Source organism: Myotis myotis, unplaced genomic scaffold, assembly GCF_014108235.1.
Source record: "Myotis myotis isolate mMyoMyo1 unplaced genomic scaffold, mMyoMyo1.p scaffold_m19_p_2, whole genome shotgun sequence".
Taxonomy (NCBI): domain Eukaryota; kingdom Metazoa; phylum Chordata; class Mammalia; order Chiroptera; family Vespertilionidae; genus Myotis; species Myotis myotis.
Genome location: NW_023416324.1, coordinates 85,149,561 through 85,162,187, shown reverse-complemented (window position 1 = coordinate 85,162,187; position 12,627 = coordinate 85,149,561). Strand labels below are relative to the sequence as shown.

Sequence of the window (12,627 nt, the reverse complement as noted above, 5' to 3'; positions counted from 1 at the left end):
TTCTGAACTCTATATCTTCCATTGACAATTTTGTCCTGTTTCTTTGTCTCCGCATTTTGTTATGCTTCCTTGGTGCACCCCCTAGTGCTCTTTGTTCGCAGCCTTATAGTTAAACCTTGATTGTTGTAGCTAATACGAGGGAAGGTTTGACCTCCAGGCCAAGTGGCTATGAGAATCAGTTGTGTCTGCAGTGAGAGAACTTCTGTCCTCTAGGGAGGTGCTAATCTAGCCTTTGCCTGAGGCTATCCGGCAAATGCCTCTGTGCAGGGCTTGGGCGGGGCGGGTCGAACAGGATCAACAGGGTGGGCCGGAGAGAGCAGTTATGGCGGCTCTCAGTCCTGTCCCCAGGGGCTCTGCCTCTCTGAGTCCCAGCACCCGCTGCAAACCTCGGAGAGAAAGCTGCACTCGCTCTGACCGAAGCCAGACAGTCCCGCTTCTCCCGTTTGAGTCTGGGTCCCTAAAGACTCGCCCGGATCTGGAGCTCAGAGTCTGCGACTCCCTCCCGATTGAAAACGCCAACCGCGCCCTCCACCGCCAGCCCGCTCCGTGCACTCCGCACCTCAGTATTTGACTTCAGCACTGCGCCTCCTCTGAGTGTCCGTATGCGTTTCTCTTTCCTCCTAGTTGTAGGACTTCCACTCAGCCAGCGTTCCTGTGGTTCTGGGTGATGTCCGTTCCATCTTTTAGTTTCACTTTTGAAGTAGTTGTTCAAGGCAGCAAACTCCAGCGTTAACCTATGCCGCCATCTTGGTTCTCCTATTTGTTCCAATCCATGAATTCATTTAAAAAAAAAATAGTTTTATTGATTTTTAGAGAGAAAGGAAGGAGAGGGAGAGAGAAAGACAAACAACCAAGTGAGAGCAGAACATGGGTCAGCTGCCTCCTACACGCCCCCTGCTGGGGATGGAGCCCCGCAAGCTGGGAACGTGCCCTGAGGGGGAATAGAATCGGGACCTTTTTGGTGCATAGGATGATGCCCAACCAACTGAGCCACCCAGTCAGGGCTTTACTCATCGTTTTGTTCAGCAAATGCACATAGCGGTGCTCGCTGAGTGCCGGTTCTGCACTCCATGCACAAGTGCAGGGAAGCAAACTTTAGGGCGGCTTGCCTTCGCAGAGCCTCCCGCCCAACGGAGAAGACAAACAAGAAGCAAGCGAACAAATAAGCAGTTTATATGGTGGTTGGACACAGAATAGTGACTGTTATAAATTCCAAAATGAAAACGTAGAGATGGAAAAAAAAGTTAGCCAATTTCAGTTTTCAGAGCCCGCTTACGCAAGAAAAAGGGGAGCAAGGGGAGGTAGGAAGCTTGGGAGCCGTGGTTAGTGGGACTGCGGCTGCTGCTGGCCCAGGCCTGGCGTCCGCCCCCATTCCCTGAGTCCTCTCTCCTTTGCTCTGCAAAGTATGATTTAAAATACCAGCTTCCTCCGGCTCCTGTTGAAAGGCTAAATCAAAGTTGGCATAGTACGTTTAGGGGTGAGGATGGGCAGGCAGTGAGGGGAGGGAAGAGAGACATGTATTCTTAAAATGAATGTGACATATCCCTGCAGGAAGAGGATTAAGAGGGTCTTTGCCACAGCCAAGCAGTCCCATGAGATCTGTTCCTTTTACCTTTATCAGGCTGAATAAACTAGAACAGTTTAACAATATTGTTCTTCGAGAGCTGACCAGCCTTGAGAAGGATATGCAAGCTCTGAAACACCTTGAGAAGGATGTTCTGGTAAGTTCTTTGTGTTTACAACGTTCTCTGTGACTTATGAGAATCTGTTCCAGGGTGGAATAACAGCTTACTGCTTAAAGGCAACCTTTGTTCAATTGTAGGAGTTTTGGGGGAAACAGGCCGCTGATCTGAAATCATTCTGCGATCTGCAAATGCTGAGGTATTTTTTTTAAAAAAATATTCTTTCTAGAAGTATCTTACTTGAAGTGTGAGGTAGAGGGGGCTGATGTTGGTAAAACTCCACACAGGAGCCCTGTAGCTGCTGCTTGTTAAACCGGCCACTTCTGTGGCGCTCTGAGCAGAGTGGGGCTTCGGACATCCACTAGAAGTGTAAATTTTGAAAAGCCGGAACAGGGTCATCCAAATTGCAGTGTTTTTGATCCAAGTTGATTTATTTAAAAAAATGAAAGTGGGTAGACTTTGAGCAAAATATTTAGATTTGTGAGTAAACAGTTCGTTTTCAGTTGTATACGGAATTGTGTTCCTGGTACAATCGACTCGATCAAGAGCACACACATATAAAACAACAAGCGGCTTTATCCTCCTCACATTCTGCGGCTGCTGCTTCAGTCCCTCTGAAGGGACTGTGTGGAGGGAGGGGCAGTGCTTCTGCCTGGGAGGAAGCCTAGCGTTTTGGATCCCTGTGTAAACTTGCAGTGGCTAAAGCTGTATCTGCCAGTTGAGAACCAGCTCTGTCACAGAAATCTAAGTCAGGTGGTTTTAGGATGGACAGTATTCTGCTTGCACCACGTATTCCAAACAACACTTTAGAAATCTGAGTTATTCCTCCCCTGTTACTCCATTTAGCACAGTAATAATGACAGTACAGACCATGGATTTTCAAAATTCTTTCACACGCACATCGCTCTCCATGTGTTCTCAAAGGGGATATGCTTTTAGAACCTCTTTACTGAGTGCCCCAAGTTCGAATAGTTCTCAAACTTCTCGGAATTAGGGACTCTTAAACTTAAAAATTTTTTTAAAGATAATTTCCATTGTATTTTTTTTTTCAGAGAACTTTACTTTAGTCCTTAAGGACTTAGCTCCTTACATGGGCTTTGGTGGAGGTCATGGGGCAGCACCCAAAGGTCTAAATTAGGGTGGGGGTGTTCAGTCCTTCCCAGCTTCAGGAGGCAGCCAATCAATGCTTCTCCCTCATCATTGATGTTTCTATCTCTCTCTCCCTCTCCCTTTCTCTCTGAAATCAATCAAATAAATATATTTTTAAAACATTGACACTTGGGTTTAAAAAACATATATTAAAAATAACAAATAAATCTGTACATATTTATGTAAGTAACAGATTTTTATGAAAAATAAGCAGATTTTTGAAAGCAGGAAATGTGAGAAGAGTAGCGCTTTTTTATGTTTTTGCAAATTTCTTTAATGTCTGGCCTGATAGAAGACAGATGCATTCTCATGTCTGCTTCTGAATTCAATCTGTTGTGATATCACATCCTGCAGCCTCTATAAAATTCAACTGTATATTCATGAGCGAGTAAGAATTAAAAAAGCATGTAATGTCTTATTATTATTATTACCATTTGCCAAAATACATTTTGACCTCACAGAACCTTTGGACGCTTAGTTTCCTTAGAGGTCCCCAAGGAAAGGAGGTGGGTCCCTTTAGAGTTCCAAAGATTCACAGTTTGAGAAATGCTGTTATAAAGCAACACTATAATAAGCATTAGAGAAGAATATGCCCCCTAGTCTTCTGAAACCTGGAGAAGTCACTTATTTTGACTGAAGCCCAGATTTTAGATCACTGTCTCTCTAGTTCACACAGATTACATTGTAGGATACTAATTACTATTTACATTCATCTTCCTTGTTAATAGGCCCCTGTGTGGATTTAGAATACCTCAAAGAACAGACTGCTTCAATATACATCCCTCTGGGTTTTGCACTCGCTCTCCTTTCTTCCAAACACCCAAGGAAACCACCCTGTGGCTTACATATGAGAGAGGATGGTGATGCTCTTAGCTCATGCTGAATGCTGACTGGGCCAGGCTCTAGGCTAAGCGCTTGAAGTGCCACGAGCTTTAGAGAAGTTAATTATCTGGGTGGATATCCAGTATCTGGATCTGGTCAGTATCCAGTGTCATCCCTTTGTCATGTTGGCACATTAGTGTTGGCCTTATGTAATTTTCTAGGGAGATGAGGACATTTCTCAGACTAGATTATTTCAGCCCCTAGCACAGGGCTACAAAGAGATTGGGATTCAGTGATTTGAGTTGTGGTCATGAAATACCTCTGTGTATGTGTGAGCTAGTGGTATTGGCAGACGATGCATAAAATAGAATCAAGTAAAATATTAATTTCTTATGTCAGTATCCTAGATTGGCCATCGACTCTCTCAGCTCACATAGATAACAATCTATGAAATAACTCTGTTTATGTATATACATAATATGTATATTCCTATTTTTAATTGCCTAATGTGAATATAATGAGATGGACTAATTTCTTCCAGGCTTAATGCAATTCAGCCTTCCTGAAGAAAGCCAAAGTCCAGTTTTATTATCACATTCCTGGGGTAGGTACAAGACTAGCTTTGTTCAGATGGTGTGTACTGGAGTGGGAGAAGCAAGCACTAACAGATATGTTGTCCATATTACAGCTCTTCACTGAGCGCTCTCCTCTTTCACAGTATCTCCCATTTAGCTATTATCCTCTTGGATCTGGGTAATTAATTCACTAAACATTTACAATTGAGTGCTTGCTCTGCTGCCAAGCACTATGCAAAATGTGGAAATACAATGGTTATCACACAGACATTCTCCCACCCCCATTAAAAATAAATTCCCTGAAGGAAAACAGGAAAAAGAAGACAAATAAACAAAAATAATTGCAAGTTACTAAATGCTTTGAGGGATATTAACAAGGTGTTTTGGCAGAGAGTAATAGTGTAAAGCCATGGTCAGCAAACTGCGGCTCACGAGCCACATGCGGCTCTTTGGCCCCTTGAGTGTGGCTCTTCCTAAGCCTTAGGAGTACCCTAATTAAGTTAATAACAATGTACCTACCTACATAGTTTAAGTTTAAAAAATTTGGCTCTCAAAAGAAATTTCAATCATTGTACTGTTGATATTTGGCTCTGTTGACTAATGAGTTTGCCGACCACTGGTGTAAAGTATCAATTTCAGATAGGATGCTCATCAAAGGTTTCTTTAAGGAAGTGACATTTAAGGTGAATAGACTTGGGAACAGTTTACAGCAACCAAATTGGGTGGGGAGGAACTTGACATCTTTGAGAACTCAAGTTCTTGACTCACAGTGGTATAGGGACAGTTATTTGAAATGAAGTTGGGAATATGGTCGACTCTCAATGAGGTAAGGCCTCATTGCCCTTGTTGAGGAGTTTGAATTTTTTTCCTTCACTAAGGGTGAAGGAAAATTTGGATGGGTTTTGAGTAAAGGCATTGAGGGTGAGGGTAATATAATCTGATTTATATTTTAAGAAAAACATTCTAGCTACTGTGTTGAGAATTGATTGGGGAAGTAAAGAATAGAAGGTGAGGGGAAGAATAGAAGAAGAAGGCATTGGAGGTGGACAAAAATGGAGATTCCAGATCTGTTTCGGAGCTAGAATTAATAAATTACTGATAGATGGAAGGAATAGGCAAAGGAAGCAGAAATAAGGATGACTCCTAGATTTTTGTCTTTTAGCAGTTGGATGGGTGGTGGTGCCAGTTAGACCGATAGGGAAGATTTGGGGTGGGAGGAATGAGTGGGTGGAGCAGAAACTAGAGTTAATTTGTTAACATTTTAACTTTCAGATGTCTATGCAATCCAAGTTTTGATGAGAACCTGGAATAATGGACAACTTTCCAGGAAAATATAATTTAACGAAAGAGACTCCTGAATACATGGAATAATAGGCAAATATTCATAGAAGAAATAAAGTTGATAAAGAACTACCCTACAAACATGTATGGTCCAGATTGCAGCACAGAGGAGTTCTACTGTTTGTTTAAAGAATAACTTTAGTGCTGTTCAGGTTGATTGGTACTGGTGAATTCATTATAGGAAATGGTCTTATGACTTTCTTCTGGGTTGGGAGTGCTCTGACCCAAGGGCAGGGGACACTAAGATATATTCAGCCTCTTATAGTCATGGGCTTCTGGGGTTGAGTCAGACCAGTTTTACTCCTCTGTGAGGTCTTCAGGTATCACTTTATCTATTGAGTATGTTATATTCTCTGGTTCAATTTATCCACCTGAATGTAAGATTCACTACATGAGAAATAGAGGCTGGACCACATCTGTATCCCAATCAGAAAGCAGACTGCCTGGGTGAAGAAAAAGAATGCTGCCAGAGATGGAAACTCTGAATTTAGGGGTAAAAAGGAGGCAGCTGAAAGTGAAGAACTACATAAAACTGCTTTAAAACATTGGCACAAGAACTCAAAAGGCAGAACAGTCTACGACAATTTACTGTTCAAGCAACCAATCATACCTTCATGGTTCCTCAAAGTACTATACCCTTCAAACACTGCCACACTGCCTGATATATATATATATGGCTCACTGTTACATATATATATATTTGGCTCCCAAATATATTATATATATTATATGTAACAGTGAGCTAGATATCTGGAACTCTCAGAAATTGGTCTTAGATATAGTGGTACAAATAATGGTTTTGTTTTCAGAACAGCCCCTAGGAGTCAATGACCTCTATGATACAACTGAAATATTTATAAATTGCAGTAAACATTACAGAAAACAATTCTAGAGCCATTGTTCTTTTAAACATATGAAAGCCATATTGTAATACTAATAAAAAAAGGTCCATATCTTGCGATGCTCCCCAAACTGCTTGTCTGGTCCAGAGCCCAGGCCCACTTGGTGAAGACTGAATCTCCTTTAGGCCAGTGGCTTTGACTGATATCCCACACAGACCACTGGAATCTGAAATGGAGAAATATGGCTTTGTGTGAAAGAATGGAGGGAGGGCTAGCACTTGCCTGAATTAGGCCGAAAGGTATCTGATTCGCCACTAAGACAAGGGTGAGGGCAGTCTCATTAACTTGGTGCATCCAGACAAAGTGCATCTATTCTTTCTGAGACCAAGAGCAGTGCCAGACCCTCACTGTATCCCCAGCGCCTATTGACTGGGACACTGTTTACAATAAATGTATTTTGAGCAAAGGAAACAATGAATGGATGATATATTTTCCTAAAGAAGAGCAGCCAGTGAGAGGGGCATGATCACCCTAGCCTAGGGATGAGAATCTAGTTCCCCATCGCCTACTCCCAGAATGTCTAAGCTATGGGGCTAGAAGCCAGCAGGAGCCCCGCACCCCATCCAGCCACCCAAATAATGAAACTTCATCTCCCATAGAAAGGCCTGCTACTATTGTGAGAAACTGGAGCATTTCAAAAAGGAATGTCTAAAATTACAGAAATTACTCCAAGCCAGCAATAATCAATTTCAACCCCAAACATTTCAACTAAAGGCTCCCTTTGGCCAAACCTAACAGTGGAGCAGCTGAGAAAACTTAAGGGGACCGAGATCTTTCCTTTTCTCCAAACTAATACCTTGGGAAAAATTGACTTAACTAGAGGGAATGAGGTGACTAAGGCTCTATTCGATACAGGAGTTACTTTATCAATCTTTTATCAATCTTTATCCCCTCCAGCCTCACTAGCCCCTTGCCTCAAAGTACTCAAGGTCTCTAAAACTGCTATTAATCATTGTGCAAGAGTAATTAAGAAACGCATGGAGTTAATACTGACTTCAGAATTTTTCATATTAGAAGCATGATTATTGATCATAAGGTGAGGCTTGTGTAGTTTTGGAAAAAAACAAGCTACCCACAAATCCCAACTCGAGGATTCTTTAAGTCTGGTTTCTCAGTCTCGGCACTATTGATACTTTGGGTGGGCAAATTGTGTGTGGCTGTCTGTGCACATAGGATGGTTAGCAGAATCCCTGGCCTCTACCCACTAGATGCCAGGAGCATCCCCCAGTCATGACAATGTTTCTAGACATTGCCAAATATCCTTTGGGAGCAAAATCACTCCAAGTTGACAGACACTTCTGTAAAGATTTTAAAAGACAGCTTGATCCTTATGCAAGAACAGCAGTAAGGAATTGTTCTATACATTTTTTTTTTTTCAGAACCATGTAATCAATCAGCAGAAAGATTTGATTTCGGTAAATAGATTGCTGGCTCACCTTCCAGTGTTAAATGTATAGCAGGGTAGTAATACTGATGTATTAACCATGACTCACTTTAATTGATTACCAGAAATAATAAGGTCTTCCAAGGCCCTACCAGTCAGTCAAAATTATTAGTAGATAATAAACCTGCCCTCATGGAAAGGGGATGAAGCAATGCAGGCCACAAGTTAAGGCTCCAAAGACCATTCTGAGGGTGTATAATGGGAATAATAGTACCCACTTCTTGCACTTGTTAGGATTAAGTGTGATAACATCTGCAAAGCATTTAGCCTGGAGCCTGCCACTATTATCAATAAAATAGAGGCCCAGTGCATGAAATTTGTGCACTAGGGGAGGTGGTCCCTCAGCCTGGCCTGCATCCTCTCACAGTCCTGGAGCTCTTGGGGAATCTCCAATTGATGGCAGTTGGACATCCTTAGCGCTGCCATGGAAGCAGGAGAGGCTCCTGCCACTGCTGCTGTGTTTGCCAGCCATGAGCCCGGCTTCTCACTGAGCGCACTGACCACCAGGGAAGGCTTCTGCATTGAGCAGGATCAGGTCAAAACTGGCTCTCCAACATCCCCCGAGGGGTCCTGGATTGCGAGAGGGCACAGGCCAGGGTGAAGGACCCCACCGGTGCATGATCGGGCTGGGGAGGGATGGGGGAGGTTGGTCAGCCAGGGAGGGACTGCAGGAGGGCTTCAGGGCGTGTCCGGCCAGTCTTGCTCAGTCTTGAATGGCCGACCCCAGCAGCAAGCTAACCTACCAGTCGAAGCATCTGCCCTCTGGTGGTCAGTGCACATCATAGCGACTGTTCGACTGGTTGACTATCTGCCTCTGGTGGTCAGTGCATGTCATAGCGAGTGGTAGAGTGGCCATAGCATATCATTAGCATATTATGCTTTGATAGGTTGAATGGATGACTGGACGACCAGACACTTAGCATATTAGGCTTTGATTATATAGGATATGCAAATAAAGTGTCATAGGAACACGATATTAGCTACCATACTTGTTTCCAAATTACCTAAAGTATATGTTTCTAAATTAGTCTTAACTGCTGGATAAAACAAGGGCAATCCAAACCCTAGCCTAAGGTGCATTTGAGCCAGTACCACTTGCCTGATATCCACTGGCAGGATCCCCAAATCTATTCCAGTGTTTGATTTGTAGTTCTATACAGCCAGCCCTGGGAGTCCCCTTCCAAATGACCACACCGAAGCAAAAGAGAGGAAGAGGGAGAGGGAAGGGAGGTGGAAGTGGAGAGCTTTTCCTGCTTCACTGAAGCCCAGCCAGGCACACAATGGTGCTGTGTGTCTCCCTAGGGGAGCCTACACCCCAGGATTAAGGGAAGTGCCATTGTGCCCTGTTGCCCTTGTTTCTCTCAGACTGCACTATGCAGGAGCCATCAAAGGGGTGAGGTGCCTAAGGCCCTCACCACCAGTTACAGTGCAGGATGATGGGCTCTGCCCCCTGTGACCCATCATTCTGGCCCTGAAATCTCTTTTCCAAGGATATTAGTTTTCATGAAAGAGGAAAAAATGAGCCCAATGTGGTTTGTCCCAGTGTAAGTAATCTAGAAAAAAATTTAAAAATTGGGCAGGTTATTAAGATTACAAAGTAGATTGATCTCACCTTTGTGAGACCCTGAAAGTGGGCCAGCATTCAAAAACGATACTTCCGTTTAGCACTGGCCGGTGGGGCTCAGTTGGTTGAGAGTTGTCCCATGCACCAAAAGGTCGCTGGTTCCATTCCCTGTCAGTGCACATACCTGGGTTGCAGTCTCTATCCCCAGTAGGGGGTATGCAGGAGGCAGATGGTCAATGTTTCTCTCCCTCTAAAATCAATTTAAAAAACGTATTTTTAAAAAACCTAAAAGAAACTATATTTCCCTTTATTTGGTACTTCCTCATTTATAGTTTTTTTCATTATTTTTTCCCTTGTTATTCATTTTGTCTCAAGGTTCATTGCTATTACTTGTGACTTGGAAGAGAAAGATGTATAGGAGTCAAAGTTTAGGACTATATTGGTGGTAGCATTGGGTGTGTTAATAAATCTGCATCTGGGTGATTCTATGAGATCAAAGTTTGTTCCTGGAGTCACTGAAAGTTTGCATCCCAGCTTCACGTATGAGCAGTGGGACCGTAGCTAAGTGAGGACTTCTTTCATGCCTCATCTGTGTAATGGGGATAATAGTACCCTCTTCTTGGAGTTGTTATAATTAAATATGACAGCATCTGCAAAGCATTTAGCATGGTGCTTGGCACTATTATTAATAAATATGCAAATAAAAAGTGTCATAGGAACATGATGCTCATACCATTTAACATAGTCCTCAGCCCCAAGAGTTGCCAGTGGGATTTCAGAACATCCATGAGAGTCACTGGGCATCATTGGCAGACCTAAGGAGAAGGGTTAAGTAGGGGCTGGAATGAGAAATGATTACTAGATGGATAGAATGGAAAGAAAACAGAGGCACAGACAGGTAGAATTCTGTAGAACAGTGCTAACTCCCCAAATATTGAGCCAGGTGCTATCCTATATAATAAAAGCCTAATATGCAAATTGTTCCCTCCACGGGGAGTTCGACCAGGAATTTGACCAGGGGGTGGGGCTGGCGGCAGCAGCAGCAGGCAGCAGGGGAAGGGAGGTGCTCCCAGCTGGCAGCCGCTAGGGACCCTACCTGTGCATGAATTTTGTGCACTGGTCCTCTAGTGCATTCTATAAGAAAAAGATGGTCTCTGCCGTCAAGGGCTTGTAGTCTTTTGAATGAGACAGTCAAGTGAATAGAGTGAGATAAATTGTGACGGAGAGGGTACAAACAGAACTACCAAGTGAAACAGAGACAGACTCTTAGATAGAAAGCAGTTCTGGTGGAGGTGGGGGAGGGGGGAGTGCTGGGGTCCAACCCCAGCAGGTCCAGGGGTTCCCAAAGGTGTAGACAGAGTCGGCGAAGAAGGAAGGACACAGAGACAGTGTTCCGTTGATCAGCAGCCTAGCCAGGATCTCTAGCCAGGATCTCCAGCCAAGTTCTGGTCTGGATCTCCAGTGAAGTTCTGCTTAGGATCTCCAGCAAGGTTCTGTGTCCATGTTCTCTTGCTAGGTTCTCCGGGTTCTCCAGCCAGGTTCTGTAGCCATGTTCCCTCGCTAGGTTCTCCAGCCAGGTTCTATGTCCATGTTCTCTTGCTAGGTTCTCCAGGTTCTCCAGCCAGGTTCTAGCCAGGTTCTCCAGCCAGGTTCTGTATCCATGTTCTCTTGCTAGGTTCTCCAGCCAGGTTCTGCAGCCAGGTTCCCTCGCTAGGTTTTCCAGCCAGGTTCAGTCACCAGGTTCTAGTCAGGTTCTCTTGCCAATTTCTGTAGTCAGGTTCAGTCCAGGATCTTTTGCCATGTTCTCTCGCTAGGTTCTGTCTCTAGGTTCTGAGGCCAGTTTCTGTCCAGGATCTTTTGCCATGTTCTCTCCAGCGAAGTTCTTCTGTCTCTAGAGAACGTTCTGTGTAGGTTCTGTGCCTAGGTTCTGTCTCTCTTGGTTCTGTATGCTAAGTTCTGTGTCTTGCTGTCTTATTACATCTGTATTTATACCAGTTGATTCAATCCTATCAATCTCTATTACAAAGGTTAGGGCGTTTCTTATCTTCATTCCAGAGAGTAAAGATTATGTAGCTTAAGCATGATTGTTCGTAGTTAAAGTGATTAATTACCCACCTGGCACTAGTTAAGAGGTTTTATTCCCTCCCTAACTTCAGGGGAAAATCCCTACCTGGGGAAACAACCTTTCTCAGAGACCTTGGTTAAAACACATAGTGCCAAGAAGGTGAGCAAACATATTAAGAACAGTATGCCATATATGCCAGGTCCCTTGAAACAGCAAGCATGGACCGGCTCCTGGCAGGGGAGGATTAAAAAAAAAAACAAAACTCATGAACATGGACAGCAGTGTGGTGATTATGGGGTAGGGAGGTGGAGAGCATAGGTAGGAAAGGAGAGGGAGGAACATCAATTGGTTGCCTCCTGTATCGGCTCTGAGCAGGAATCAAACCCAGGACCCTTTGGTGCACAGGATGACTGCTCTAACCATGGACCAACACAGGCCAGGCAGCTGTTGTGATTTTTTATTTATTTGACAATCTAAGGGGAAAGTGGTCAGTGCCCCTGACTCAATAGGTGCTGCATGTTTTAAAAATTCTTGCAGCACACCGGTTGAAAATCACTGCCCTACAGTAAGACACCTTACAGATGGAGAAGGAAAGAGAAAGCTCTTAAGTTCAGTGAAAAGTTCTTGCAGTCGACAAGAATTGTAGGGTCTCTGCAGTGCACGCTGATAGGTGTGGGACCAGGCTCCATCCGGAGGAAGGCAAAGTGCAAGACATTAGGGCAGGGGGTTCTAAACTTGTTAGTCCTGGGCCTCCGCAGGTCTAGGGAGACTCCACGGGCGCCGGGGTCCCGTGTGCGTTTCTCTTGGGACTGAGGCCAGAGAAGTCACTCCCAAGCGGACGTCTCCAGAAGAGCGACTGCCCTGCCCTAAGATCTCCTCCACGGCCACACTGTCACTGCTGGGAAGAACCACAGGTCAGGTCGAACACCCCCTCCTCCCAAGCAGGGGAAGGCAGAAAAACCTGTAGGATTCCCCCAACCGCAGTTACTCCACACAACCGGACCAGGCTACAAAGCTGGGATGTGCACGCCGGTCGCGGAGCATTGTGGGGCTGGTAGTCCAGTCCAGGGCGCTGGCGTCAGG

General features: G+C 44.3%; 1 protein-coding gene across 1 annotated transcript in view; it reads left to right on the top strand.

The window, feature by feature from the left end:
• SYCP2L (synaptonemal complex protein 2 like) overlaps positions 1 to 12,627 on the top strand; it is a 92,058-nt gene that overhangs the window by 68,092 nt on the left and 11,339 nt on the right. Inside the window, exons 29-30 of the mRNA XM_036348477.1 lie at positions 1,622 to 1,721; positions 1,823 to 1,881. Of these exons, the coding sequence (XP_036204370.1) occupies positions 1,622 to 1,721; positions 1,823 to 1,881 (159 nt within the window). The remainder of the gene's footprint in view (positions 1 to 1,621; positions 1,722 to 1,822; positions 1,882 to 12,627) is intronic.